The following is a 13,503-nucleotide window of genomic DNA, read 5'->3' on the forward strand; positions in this document are numbered from 1 at the left end:
CCTGTGAGTGTTAATCACATGGCGATGTGAACTAGATTATTGACTCTAGTGCAAGTGGGAGACTGTTGGAAATATGCCCTAGAGGCAATAATAAAAGTATTATTATTATATTTCCTTGTTCATGATAATTGTCTTTTATTCATGCTATAACTGTATTATCCGGAAATCGTAATACACGTGTGAATACATAGACCACAATATGTCCCTAGTGAGCCTCTAGTTGACTAGCTCGTTGTGATCAACAGATAGTCATGGTTTCCTGGCTATGGACATTGGATGTCGTTGATAACGGGATCACATCATTAGGAGAATGATGTGATGGACAAGACCCAATCCTAAGACTAGCACAAAGATCGTGTAGTTCGTTTGCTAGAGCTTTGCCAATGTCAAGTATCTCTTCCTTTGACCATGAGATCGTGTAACTCCTGGATACCGTAGGAGTGCTTTGGGTGTATCAAACGTCACAACGTAACTGGGTGACTATAAAGGTGCACTACAGGTATCTCCGAAAGTATCTATTGTTTTATGCGGATCGAGACTGGGATTTGTCACTCCGTGTAAACGGAGAGGTATCTCTGGGCCCACTCGGTAGGACATCATCATATGCGCAATGTGACCAAGGAGTTGATCACGGGATGATGTGTTACGGAACGAGTAAAGTGACTTGCCGGTAACGAGATTGAACAAGGTATCGGTATACCGACGATCGAATCTCGGGCAAGTAAAATACCGCTAGACAAAGGGAATTGATATACGGGATCGATTGAGTCCTTGACATCGTGGTTCATCCGATGAGATCATCGTGGAACATGTGGGAGCCAACATGGGTATCCAGATCCCGCTGTTGGTTATTGACCGGAGAACGTCTCGGTCATGTCTGCATGTCTCCCGAACCCGTAGGGTCTACACACTTAAGGTTCGATGACGCTAGGGTTATAAAGGAAGCTTGTATGTGGTTACCGAATGTTGTTCGGAGTCCCGGATGAGATCCCGGACGTCATGAGGAGTTCCGGAATGGTCCGGAGGTAAAGATTTATATATAGGAAGTCCTGTTTCGGCCATCGGGACAAGTTTCGGGGTCATCGGTATTGTACCGGGACCACCGGAAGGGTCCCGGGGGCCCACCGGGTGGGGCCACCTGCCCCGGGGGCCACATGGGCTGTAGGGGGTGCGCCTTGGCCTACATGGGCCAAGGGCACCAGCCCCAAGAGGCCCATGCGCCTGGGGAAACCCTAAAGGAAGAGTCCCAGCAGGGGAAGGCACCTCCTAGGTGCCTTGGGGGGGGAGGACTCCTCCCCTGGCCGCCGCCCCCTTGGAGATTGGATCTCCTAGGGGCTGGCGCACCCCCCCTTGGGATCCCTATATATAGTGGGGTAGGAGGGCCTCCCAAAACACACCTTATGCCTTTGGTGCAGCCCCTCCCTCTCTCCCAAGTTCTCCTCTTCTCCCATGGTGCTTGGCGAAGCCCTGCGGGATTGCCACGCTCCTCCACCACCACCACGCCGTTGTGTTGCTGTTGGATGGAGTCTTCCTCAACCTCTCCCTCTCTCCTTGCTGGATCAAGGCGTGGGAGACGTCACCGGGCTGTACGTGTGTTGAACGCGGAGGTGCCGTCCGTTCGGCACTTGATCATCGGTGATCTGAATCACGACGAGTACGACTCCATCAACCCCGTTCACTTGAACGCTTCCGCTTAGCGATCTACAAGGGTATGTAGATGCACTCTCCTTCTACTCGTTGCTAGTCTCTCCATAGATAGATCTTGGTGTTACGTAGGAAAATTTTTGAATTTCTGCTACGTTCCCCAACACGGACTTCTAGGACTTTCCAATATTCTAGCTCCCAGAATATAGATTTCTTCTTCCACATGGCTGCGTGCCCGTCAGCTCCCTTCGGAACTGATTGTCCGCCAGGACCCTTTCCAAAGATGACTTTCAAATCCTTGACCATATCAAATACCTCAGCACCAGTGCGTTCCGCAGGCTTCGGCCGGTGATCTGCCTTGCCGTTGTAATGCTTGCCTTTCTTTCTTACTTGATGAATTTTCGGAAGAAATCGACGATGCCCAAGGTACACGTTCTTCTTACAATTTGGCAAATGTACACTTTCAGTCTCATGTAAGCAGTGCGTGCATGCATTGTATCCCTTATTTGACAGTCCCGAAAGGTTACTAAGAGCAGGCCAATCGTTGATGGTTACGAAAAGCAACGCTCGTAGGTTAAATTCCTCTTTTTTGTGCTCATCCCACACACGGACACCAGGTCTGCCCCACAGCTGTAAAAGTTCATCAACTAATGGCCTTAGGTACACATCGATGTTGTTGCCGGGTTGCTTCGGACCTTGGATGAGCACTGGCATCATAATGAACTTCCGCTTCATGCACAACCAAGGAGGAAGGTTGTAGATGCATAGAGTCACGGGCCAGGTGCTATGGCTGGAGCTCTGCTCGCCAAAAGGATTCATGCCATCTGTACTTAGACCAAATCTTATGTTCCTTGCGTCAGCTGCAAAATCTTTGAACTCTCTGTCGATCTTTCTCCATTGCGTTCCATCTGCGGTGTGTCTCAACTCCCCGTCCGACTTACGGTCCTCTTTGTGCCATCGCAACAACTTGGCATGCTCTTTGTTCCTGAACAGACGTTTCAACCGTGGTATTATAGGAGCATACCACATCACCTTGGCGGGAACCCTCTTCCTGGGTTTCTCGCCCTCAACATCGTCACCAGGGTCATCGCCTCTGATCTTATAACGCAATGCAGTGCATACCGGGCATTCATTCAAATTCTCGTATTCACCGCGGTAGAGGATGCAGTCGTTGATGCATGCATGTATCTTCAGAACCTCTAAACCTAGAGGGCAGACAACCTTCTTTGCTTCGTACGTACTGGCGGGCAACTCGTTATTCTTTGGAAACATATTCTTCAACATTTTCAGCAAGTTTTCAAATGCCGAGTCAGCTACACCTGCCTGTGCCTTCCATTTCAGCAAATCCAGTGTGCAGCCCAGCTTTTTCAGACCATCATCGCATCCGGGGTACAACGACTTTCTGTGATCCTCTAACATGCGATCCAAATTCTCCCTCTCCTTTTCAGTTTCGCAGCGTCTCCGTGCATCAGCAATGGTCCGACCAAGATCATCAACGGTCTCATCACGTGCCTCTTCTTCACCTTCACCTTCCCCTTCACCTTCCCCTTCACCTTCAGCATCCTCCATGAAAGTATCACTGAAATGAGCAAGATAGCTTTCATCGATGAAATCATCCCCTTCTTCATCTTCTTCCATTATAACCCCTCTTTCTCCATGCTTGGTCCAACAATTATAGCTTGGCATGAAACCGTGCCGAAGCAGGTGCAGGTGAACTTCTCTTGAGGAAGAGTAACCCTTCTGATTCTTACAGTCAACACATGGACAGATAACAAAACCCTTCTGCTTGTTCGCATTAGCCACTACGAGGAAATCTTTCAAACCCGTAGTGAACTCGCGGGATAGTCGGTTACCGTACATCCATTGCCAATTCATCTGCATTATTATAATATAAAATATATAATTAACCATCATGCATTTGTTAAACTAACTAGCTATAAACAATAGAAATTAAACAATGAACAACACACATGCATATTTTATCAATGACACACATGCATGAAAGGTTCAAGTTGCTAACCGCGATCGAGGAGGAAAAATAAATGAGGAACCTCAAGTGTGGCTCCAACACTTCATATCATGTTTGTTTCACCCTCTTGGGGCATTTCATCAAACACCTTGTGTGCATAAGAGGAACCAAAAGCAAACCTACACCCCCTGTGAAGCTTGTGAAGAGAAGTGGCACCAAATGGCTAAGTGAGCGTGCTGAACTGGTATATATAGGGGAGGAGCTTTAGTCGCGGTTGGCCTGGCCAACCGCGACTAAAGGCCTTTGGGCACCTTTAGTCGCGGTTGGCCTGGCCAACCGCGACTAAATCCCCTCACGTGCACCAGCTGGCCACCGAGCGCCCTGGGCCCAGGCCTTTGGTCGCGGTTCGTCTGCCGAACCGCGACTAAAGACTTCATTAGTCGCGGTTCCTACAGTTTCGCGACTAATGGGGCTGGACGGAAGCCTCTTTTTCTACCAGTGACCGGTTGGCGGTCGCATAATATGATAGGAGTCTAGGGAGCTTGTCCTTTACATTGTCATACCGGTTGTGATATTGATCATTCACTTTTGTTTTCCTTTTTGCTCCGCTTGCGAGCTATAATACTTTTATGACTTTGTGCTACTTTGAGACTCTTTAATAAGATGGCTGCATGCATCATTCTGATGCAGAGGCCGGGGGCAAGCCTTCATTTCCAAAAAAAAATACATAGGGTAACATACATGTACTCCTCCGGGAGGTAGTGTGCTCTCATGTAGCGTAAAATTTCTCTCCACGTGTAGTGCAACATGTGCTTCGTTGTGGGTCACGCCTATGTTGCACTCGATAAGTACGTGAAGCACACATGTGATGCATGTGCCATAGAACATGTGTAGTAGGTGCTACAATGTATGTTACAATATGTGTAATGCGGGCGCTACAGTATGCTTTCTACGGTACATGTGTCGCGCTGTTACAATACACTCGCTACAATATGCCAAAATTGCAATACAATGCAAAAAGAGAAAAGAAAACTAGGATCACTACCACGTGTTGCTCACCCTTGCGCCCCGCTTCACCGAAAGTCTACATGGGTGACTTTCGTTGTTACCCTAACCTCCTCCATATTCCCTTCGGGGTGGCAACGATGGTTGAATTTTCCGAACAATTTTGGTTCAAATGGCTAGTTTTATCTTACTGTGTTTTTCATATTCTTAAAAATAATTTGGGAAGTGTCTTGCGTCTGGATGTTCCAGATGTAATGATTTCCTTGCTTAATACATTCCAAATATTTGGGTTACAAAAACCCGTTAGGCATTTTTCGAGTTGAAATTTCATAGATTGAGATCATTTTGATCGAAGTAAATATTGATTTGCACTCTACCATCATTATAACTGACGCAACCGCCATCATTGAGTCCACCTGCATTCGTCCAGAAGTTCAGATCCGACAAGTTCTTCATGTCTTGTTAGGGTGCCACGTGATCAATGATTCGTGGTTGCTACTTGCTACAACCTTTGTGGGCCCCTTTGAGTCGGTCAATCATGTGAACGACATTGTGGAACCGACAATAACAAACTCATAATGGTGATGGGAGAGATATTAGGGCACCCATAGTGTGTGCCCGATAGTATTGCCAAATTGTGTTTTGGCTTATGGTAGCCCCATTACATGTGTAGACTAGTGCCATAGCCAAACAAATGGGAATTAGGGAATTTCGTGCTCTAATGCCAAATTAACCAAGGCAATAAAATACGATATGAATCTCAGCAAACTAGTGCAAGCAATGTGGGGTGGGCATAGATGTGGCAATTTCATCTCTCGTAATGCAGTGGGGCCTACTATACATAATTTGCGAACCAGATACGTTGTGAAGAACTAGTCCATTTGACACCGATGTGGAAGTTCTGATCGCATCAAAAATTTGGAATCATCACATGCCCTTGATGTCATCCATGTCGTGCCTAGACCCATATTCCTCGGTTAAAACGTTTTCGGATGTGGTGGAGAACGGGATTCCATCATTGACATCTCCTCCAGGCTCCAACCGCATCTGACGCAAAGTCCTAGGGTGACATCTCCTCCAATTTCACCCGATACCTACCCAACGGTCGAAACTAGTCACCCTGGTATCTGCATGCTTTTAGTCACATCATTTAGTCAAAAAGATTATCAATAAAGGCCAATACCAACTAAACCTATGCCTTGTGAGGCGAGAAAGCGCCTAGAGATTGATCCAGTATTGTATATTTCAGGTCCTTAATCAGACCAATTTTCACTTCACAGAATTGTCGCTCCACTCAGATACATTTTGAGGTGAAAATTGGAAAAAAATCCAAAATAAACCATGAACTTATAGGCAAAAGCTAAGTCAAACCTTGTACTTTCAATCCCTGAAATCTACGTGCCAAACTCTCTAATCCCTCTAATCCCGGTCTATTTTTGAACCTTGAGAGCGTTCCCAAAGAGTGAGTGTTGACGTGGGAGGTCGAATCTTGAGATTGTTGACTGCGACTTGACTGGGCAGGTCCACCAGCCGTGAAGCAAGTTTGTTTTCTTTTTCGTAACATGTGATGTAAAAAAATGCCGAAAAAGAGAAAAAATCGAACTTGCAACCTAGCGATGTTGAACTACTCACCCTAGCCACTAGAACCAATGGCTGTTAGTGCTATAATGAGAGGACCAGACAATTTAACCGCACACCCCAGCGTTGAGAATTGAAAACATTTTTTAAGGGCAACCAAATTTTCAAACTGTAAACAATATTTGAAATATCCAAAAAAGTGCGAACACTAATTCTGAATATTTTTTTAAAAAGTGGATAATTTTTTTCAACACAATTAGTTCTGAAAAGGCAAACACAATTTGAAACATACTATTTTTTTGTAAAAAATGGGAACAAACTTTTAAAGTGCATTTTTTTGTTTATTTAAATGGTGACAAATTTTGAAACCTTAAAAAATGAGTAACAAAAATGTTTTGACATCGAATTTTTTTCATGAGTTTTAAAAACTGTATGTGAAATGTTAAAATGAGAATGTGTGATTCAACAATATATTCCGTACATACAAAAAAAGTTCACAAGTTTCAAAATGTGTTTGTGAGATATCCAAAAAAGGGTATAGGATGTAAAAATAATTTTTGCGTAATGTAAAAAATGTGTCACCCTTAGAAGAATACACGTACCATCATGTAACTGAAAAAAGGGTTATACAATTTTTAAAATGTTTAAAAAATGTAAACAAATGTTCGTGTAGTTTTATAAAATGTTTATTCTCATTTAGAGATTGTAAAATGTTACTGTGTATTTAAAAATGTTGAAAACATGTATTTTTTTAAAAATGTACATATTTTATTTAAAAAATGCTCAAATTATATCAAAAAATGTTTCATGTGTTCATTAAAAATGTACATTGTGCATTGAGGAAAAATAGACATGTGTAAATAACAATATTGAGGATATCGCTTATCGCCAGCGTCTCGGTCGACTTGGGATTAGAGATTAATTGGAAATTGGACGATTAATCGATTTTATCGGTTGACTATTAATCGGCCATTTTTTTACAAATCTCAGGTTTTCAGCACTAAAATATGCTATATTCAACAAAAAAATTGGACAAAAGTGTTAGGTTTATTCTTTGTCTTTGAATCCTTGTACAATTACAAACAAAACAGATGTTCATGTTACATAACAAGGTCTGCAAAAGACAAATAAACATAGTTCTTGCACACATAGTGCTAGAAAATGGGCATGATTTATCGATATAACCCTGATAAATCGCTTGTCAAAGCGATAAATTAGTCCAAACGATAAATAAAAAAGGTATGGCATAATCTTATTGTTTACCCACCGATTAGCGATAAATCGTCTGATTTTTTAAACAGTTGTAAATAATAAAACCGATTAAAACCGGCAAATAAACAAAAAGAAAAAGAAAAAGAAAAAACTACAAATAAAATCAAGAAAGACACAACAGAAAATAAAATGTATGATGAAGAAAGAAAAACCAGTGAAAAGGTAAAGTGCAACAAAGGGAAAAGGAAAGCCAAAAAACCAATGAAAAACAAAGAAAATGAATAAATAGAACAGACCAGGCTCGCAAGCGACTGCGCTAATGGGCCAGCCCGATGTGACTTAGCACGTCAGCAAATACCAGCTAAACACTTTCAAGGTTCAAAATAGTCCGGGATCAGAAAGTTTGGTGTGCTGATTTTAGGAATTGGAAGTTAAGGATTTGATTTAGCTTTCGTTTACAAGTTTAAGATTCGTTTTGAACTTTTCCGTGAAAATTACACTTACCTCCTAAAACCCCCTCATTACGGGCTTGATACTCATTAGGAATAGGGGTGGACTAATAAGCTGATTGGCTCGTTAAGCTCGTGTTCGTTAAGAGCATCTCCATTAGCCTCCCCAGGACGTCCCCAGGACACCTTTTTAGGCTCGGTTTTAGACTCGGACGGCACTTTTCACCGAAAAACGGCCCATCCACGCCCCCAACGTCCCCTAGGACGTCAAAATAGCGCCGGCAAACCCATGTGAAACCCGACGCGCTGGGGGTCTCTTGGGGGCGCCGACACAAGTTTCGGCGAATCATGTCTCACCACATGTCTTTTTTCCTTGCCCACTTAATCATTCTCCTCACAAACTTTTGCTTGGGGTGGGGTGTGACTGGAAAGATGCCCTCTTTATTTCGCCGGATTTCGCCGGATGACCCCCAAGACACCAACTTTTTTGGTTCGATGATGTTCTTGGGGGTGCCAACGGCTGGAGATGCTCCAAGACTCGGCTCATTAAGCTCGTTAAGCTTAACAAGCAGAAAACCCTCCTCAGCTCGGTTCGTTTGAGGCTCGTTAAGCTCGTGAGCGCTTATTAATAGATTCCGATGTGTTACGGTCTACAAGATGAGTGTATAGGTGTGGTTTTTAAGAAGGAAGATGGTGACTACAAAAAGAAATGCACTAGTTTGTTGTCTCCTATGTAGATTATATATTAAACAAATGGGCTGAGGTGCTATGAAAATTGTGTCATATAAGACAAAAATATGTAATGTGTTGTTACTATCGAGCTTAACGAGCTGAAATCGATAATTGATTTTGTTCATTAAGAAGCGAGCTATGAGCTTAACGAGCCGAATTATCGAGGGCTCGTTAAGCTCGCAAGCTATGAGGTTTTGGTCCAGCCCTAATTAGGATGAACTAGCGCATCGAGGCGCATTAGGTATCCTATGTTTTGTAAGTGGAAAACATACAACTATTCTCCCATTCAAAATACGTGGGAACAGTTCTTCGGTGATCGGTTCAAAGTTCACAACCTACATGTGACGGATTCGAGTCACCAAACATCACATGGCAAAAAATCACACAAACAACCCAACCATGGGTAGCAATTAGTCACGCCAGTCACATGATAACGAAAGCCATATTTCTCAAGACAGTGACAGCATAAACATACATCATGATATATCCTAGCTTCTACGGTAGAGCATCATTGTTGTATTCAGACTCTTTGTTCGACAGTACAGCAGCAAAAATTAAAAAAAGACCGTATACTGTATACATGTTGTGTCATCTCTCAGATATCTTTTACAGTATGTATGACAGGGACGTGGATACGGCGATCCTCCAGCTCCATCAGTACCCAGAGAAGAAGCGACGTACGTACACAGGGACGTGGTACGCGTTCGCCTACGTACGTACACAGAGACCTGCCCGTGTCATTTCCTGCCGGACAAAACGCAGAGAGCAAAATCATTCAGTGTTCAGATAACCGGACAGTAGTAATACCGTCCTTTTTCGGATGTTGAGCCTGAAACGCTCAAGTCGCCGGGATACTGACCAGATCTTGAGCGACTCCTTCCAGGCCCCGTGCTTCATGCAGTGCGCGTAGATCTTGTCCAGCCGGACGATCATCTCCGAGAAGGTCGGCCGCGCCATCGGGTGCGTCTCCCAGCACTCCTCGATCAGCCTGCATCGCATTTTTGCATGCACCCAGGGTAGAAGAACAGGGGTTTCTGGCTCATTGTGGTGCTGGTTCTGGTCTAGTGAACTTAAAAGGTGTTTTCATATTCACAAGATAACTCACCCTTTGAAGTCTGAAGGGTACCCCTTGAGCTTGTTCTTCAGCGACGGCCGCATCCCCTCGCATCGGGCTATGACGGTTGTGGATTCCATGTTGGGCAGTCCTTCAACCATCTGACGATCACATCCAGTCAGACCAAAAGAGATCAGAGTTGATGATCATAGGGACGATTAAGTTATCAAGTCTGAAACCCAGCCGGTAATGTTCTCTGCTCTGCTTTGTGCACATCGCAGAGTACCCGCACATGGAACAGAAAGCTGTACTGACCTCGTAAAGGATGAAGCCGAATGCGTACGCGTCGACGCTCATGTCAAACACCTCGTTTCTGTGCATCTCAGGCGCAGTGTAGTAACCTAGGTTACAGAAGAGCGCGATTGAGTTTGTCAGCGAAATGATCCTCGTTTATATTTTGTTGCTGAGAGTGGGCTTACTGGAGGTGTGGACGATGGCCTCGTGGTTCATCAGTTTCACCTTGTCAGGAGCCATCTTGGACAGCCTCATCAGCCCGAACCCTCCGACCTTCATTAGGCCTCCATTATCCAGGAAGATATTTCTGGCACCTTACCAAGATTCAAATAGTAAAGTACGGCACAACCATGACAAATTTATTTTGTTGCATTAACAGAATATGCGCGGCGTATTTACGCTTCCAAGCAAATGCAAGCAAGAGAACAGACAAAAGACCAGGTTGCTTCATTTCCTCATCTTACTTTGGCTTTAGGTCGCAGTGGATGATGGGGTCTGGCTTGCACTGATGCAGATAAGTCATGCCCCTGAACATCCAGAGTCAGCCGCAGCGAAGACAAATAAGATCATTAGCACTGATGCACATTTCGGCATGGAGCCTCGTCTTTTGTCGAATGAAGAACAATATGACACATGTTTCAGTTTTCAAAGATTGATCTTCTCTTGGGATCAGTAGATATACCTGGCAATGTCAAGGGCATATCTCAGCACCTTGTGGCCATTCAGCCTTCCTTTCCTCTGAATAAGGCTTCCTAAATCAGCCTGTGTTTCAGAATAACTGCATGACTTAGTCCATCCAAGGATATAGGTATGTAAGCTAGATAATGGCTTAAGTAACAGTCTAATTTTGAGATTCTTAATACATTTGCATGGTATTCAGAAACAATCATCATGGGTATGTTCTGCGTGACGGCTCCGATGAACTGGACGACATTCGGGTGCCGGACCTTCTCGAATACCGTCAGCTCATGCCTGAAAGAGTTTCTGTAACAAATGAAAAAAAACATGATTGTCAGATAAATAAATTGGTTGGGCTCTTTAGGGTGAAGAATTGAGGATTGGGATCTGCATCTCACATGGCTTCCTGATCGGAGTAGGTTTCTCTGTCGACTATTTTAACGGAGACCTTGGTTCCGTTCCATTTTGCAACTTGGTACGTGCCCTGTTCGACACGCACACCGTTAATTTCCCCTCTTATTTTTTCACTAGCTTCATGATATTTCTGTTATCTAAAAAGAAAATGGAAAGAAAAACAAATTGCACTACCTTGAGCACTTCGTCCCCTTTCCGGAACTGGAGCTCGCCGGGGTTCAACTCGTACTCCGGTATCTCCCCGGGGTTCGACACCATCATCGGCGTCCTCCTGTTTCTCTGCAAATTACAGACGTTCAAAGACAGAGACCAGCACATGAACCATGAATCCATCGATCATACAAATCAAAGAGACAGTTGATGTGATGGAAAGACAGATATATACCGGGGCCTTTCCACCATGAGATTTCAGAAGATCGTAGATGTCCATGTGGCCGTAACACTTGGAATCGGCCACCGCCTGCATATACATGATCAGAGAAACCGGTGAGACATCGATCATCTGATGCCAATGAAATGAAAAAAATTACGTGGGTCGAATGGTGGATGATGACTGACCGTGCTGCCCCATCGGTCGCGGGCGTCGATGTTGGCCTGCCAGTCGAGCAGCACGCTGACGACCTCGCGCTGGCCCTCGCAGGCAGCGACGTGCAGCGCGGTGCGGCCGTCGAGGTTGATGCTGTTGACGTCGACGCCGCCGTGGAGCAGCGCCTCGACGCCGGGCGCGTCGCCCTGGCAGGCGAGGAAGAGCAGCTGCATGGTGGAATCGAGGTTGTCCGGCACGGCGAGGTCCTGGTCGGCCTGGGAGCCCACGGGGCTCTGGCTCCGGCCGCGCCGCCGGTTGGGGTCCATGGACGACTGCCGCCCGAACAGGTGCCGGTTCCCGCCGCGCCCCGAGCGGGGGGACGACTCCAGCGACGTCTGCCGCCGGAGCTCCCCCGACGGGCCCTGCGTCAGGGACCCCGACGACGCCTGCCGCTGCAGCGTCACCTTGGTGCCGGGCTCCATTTGGCTCAGCTCCTCCTCCATCAAGCGAGCTGCCAAGCTAGCTGCTCAGGCGAGAGTCACGAGCAGGTGCGTCCGGGAGATCTAGGCAGGTGTGATGGATGGATGGATCGATCGTGGTGTCGGCGGCGGATTGGGGTCCCCGAGGCACGAGGGGGTGCGCCGGAGAGCCCCGCGGAGATGGAGAGAGCTTCGGCGGTGGTGGGCTGGGGTGGGGCGCAGAATGAGGAGGGAAGAAGTGGAGGAGGAGAGGAGGAGATGGGATGAGAAGACGGGAGGTGGGGGAAGGGTGGAGTGGACGGAAGGCCTTGCTTCCCGGAGGAGGCCAAGGAAGTTGTTAAAGTTAGCGCGGGAAGGAAGCATGGGATGGATGGAGCCTTTTTGGCGCGTGTTTTTAAACTGCCGTTGGGGAGCGGGAGTGCTAACCGTCGCTGTCGGGGAATGGTGGTAGTCAGAACCGAGTAGGAAAGCTACCGGTGTCTCTTTCGAGCTATGGTCTAATTCCAGCCTGCAATTGTGACAAAATTAATAAGCAGAAAAAAGGGGACAAAAATATATGGAACTAGGATGAATGTTCTTTGGAGCCGACGAAGTAACCCCTGCGTCGCCCTCCTCTGAAAACACGGGGGGCCGATCCCCTGCCTTGCGTCAGTGGCGGAGCCAGAAAATATGTATCAGGGAGGCCAAGTGCTACTAAAACAGGCTGGGGAGGGCCAAAGTGTTGAAAAATAGATTTTTAGCAGCAAATTATTACTAATTTTGCAAATGTTCAGGAAATTACATGCAAATCATGGTGTTAGGGGGGGGGGGGGGGGGGGGGGTAGGCCCCCTGTCTCCGCCACTGCCTTGCGTTGCCGCCTTCCTCCTCTCTTCTCCCACGTCTCACCGCCGCCTGAGGTGCCGCTGGCGAAGCCCGGCCAGACTCCAGTGAAGGAGGCGATGAGGCATTTCTCGGGGCAACTTCTTCCCACCCGTCCACGACAATTGGGGCGAGGACTAGCGATGGATCAGCGGGTCAGCCTGGGCATGAAACCCAAACCCCGAACCCGAAAAACCTGATAACCATTCCAAGTATCAACTCTAAAAACCCGAAATTTATTCAGAAAACTTGGGTTATTAACCATGGTATCAAAAGTACCCGAATAGCTCGAAATAGCACAGTAGAAAAATCACGCCTCCTTTTAGTCTAGCACAAGCCTAGCACAATAATCATGTGTCCTTGACCAACCATACAGTCTTGACCCCCACCATTCCATCGATCCAGCCGCCAATGTAGTTGATCTCGCGACCCCCACCCATTCCCATCAATCCAGCCTTGAGTCGTCATCTTCCCCACCATGACTCGCCGCCTAGGCGCCTGAGGCTATCGCCGCCACTAGGTCGTACTCCTTGTCGACATCAAGCTCTCCGGCGTAGGGTACCTACCCATGTGGCTCACTGTCGCTGGGTTGCGCCAGCTCCTCTCCCAT

At 46.4% G+C, this 13,503-nt stretch overlaps 1 protein-coding gene across 2 annotated transcripts; it reads right to left on the reverse strand.

Annotated features, from left to right (window-relative positions):
• Nucleotides 1–8,999: 8,999 nt before the first annotated feature.
• Nucleotides 9,000–12,373, reverse strand: LOC123058913 (integrin-linked protein kinase 1). 2 transcript variants are annotated; one of them, XM_044481583.1, is made up of 12 exons: nt 11,588–12,373; nt 11,415–11,489; nt 11,204–11,308; nt 11,014–11,099; nt 10,801–10,921; nt 10,620–10,699; nt 10,402–10,464; nt 10,123–10,244; nt 9,959–10,044; nt 9,695–9,804; nt 9,449–9,577; nt 9,000–9,333 (listed from the first exon to the last, which is right to left on the reverse strand). In XM_044481583.1, the coding sequence occupies exons 1-12, from the start codon at nt 12,056–12,058 to the stop codon at nt 9,327–9,329; spliced, it is 1,455 nt and encodes a 484-aa protein (XP_044337518.1). In that variant the 5' UTR covers nt 12,059–12,373; the 3' UTR covers nt 9,000–9,326. The 2 variants fall into 2 exon arrangements, with proteins under 2 accessions (XP_044337518.1, XP_044337519.1); XM_044481584.1 differs by lacking the exon at nt 10,402–10,464.
• Nucleotides 12,374–13,503: the final 1,130 nt, after the last annotated feature.

Source organism: Triticum aestivum, chromosome 3A (genome assembly GCF_018294505.1).
Source record: "Triticum aestivum cultivar Chinese Spring chromosome 3A, IWGSC CS RefSeq v2.1, whole genome shotgun sequence".
NCBI classification, from domain to species: domain Eukaryota; kingdom Viridiplantae; phylum Streptophyta; class Magnoliopsida; order Poales; family Poaceae; genus Triticum; species Triticum aestivum.

Bases quoted from the DNA above. Each gene is read 5' to 3' on its own strand.
- LOC123058913 (XM_044481583.1), bottom strand. From the start codon at position 12,058: ATGGAGGAGGAGCTGAGCCAAATGGAGCCCGGCACCAAGGTGACGCTG. The intron at 11,490-11,587 runs GTCAGTCATCAT...ATGTATATGCAG, and splicing joins GCGACCGATGGGGCAGCACG to GCGGTGGCCGATTCCAAGTG. The intron at 10,245-10,401 runs GTAAGATGAGGA...GTAAGGTGCCAG, and splicing joins CACTGCGACCTAAAGCCAAA to AAATATCTTCCTGGATAATG.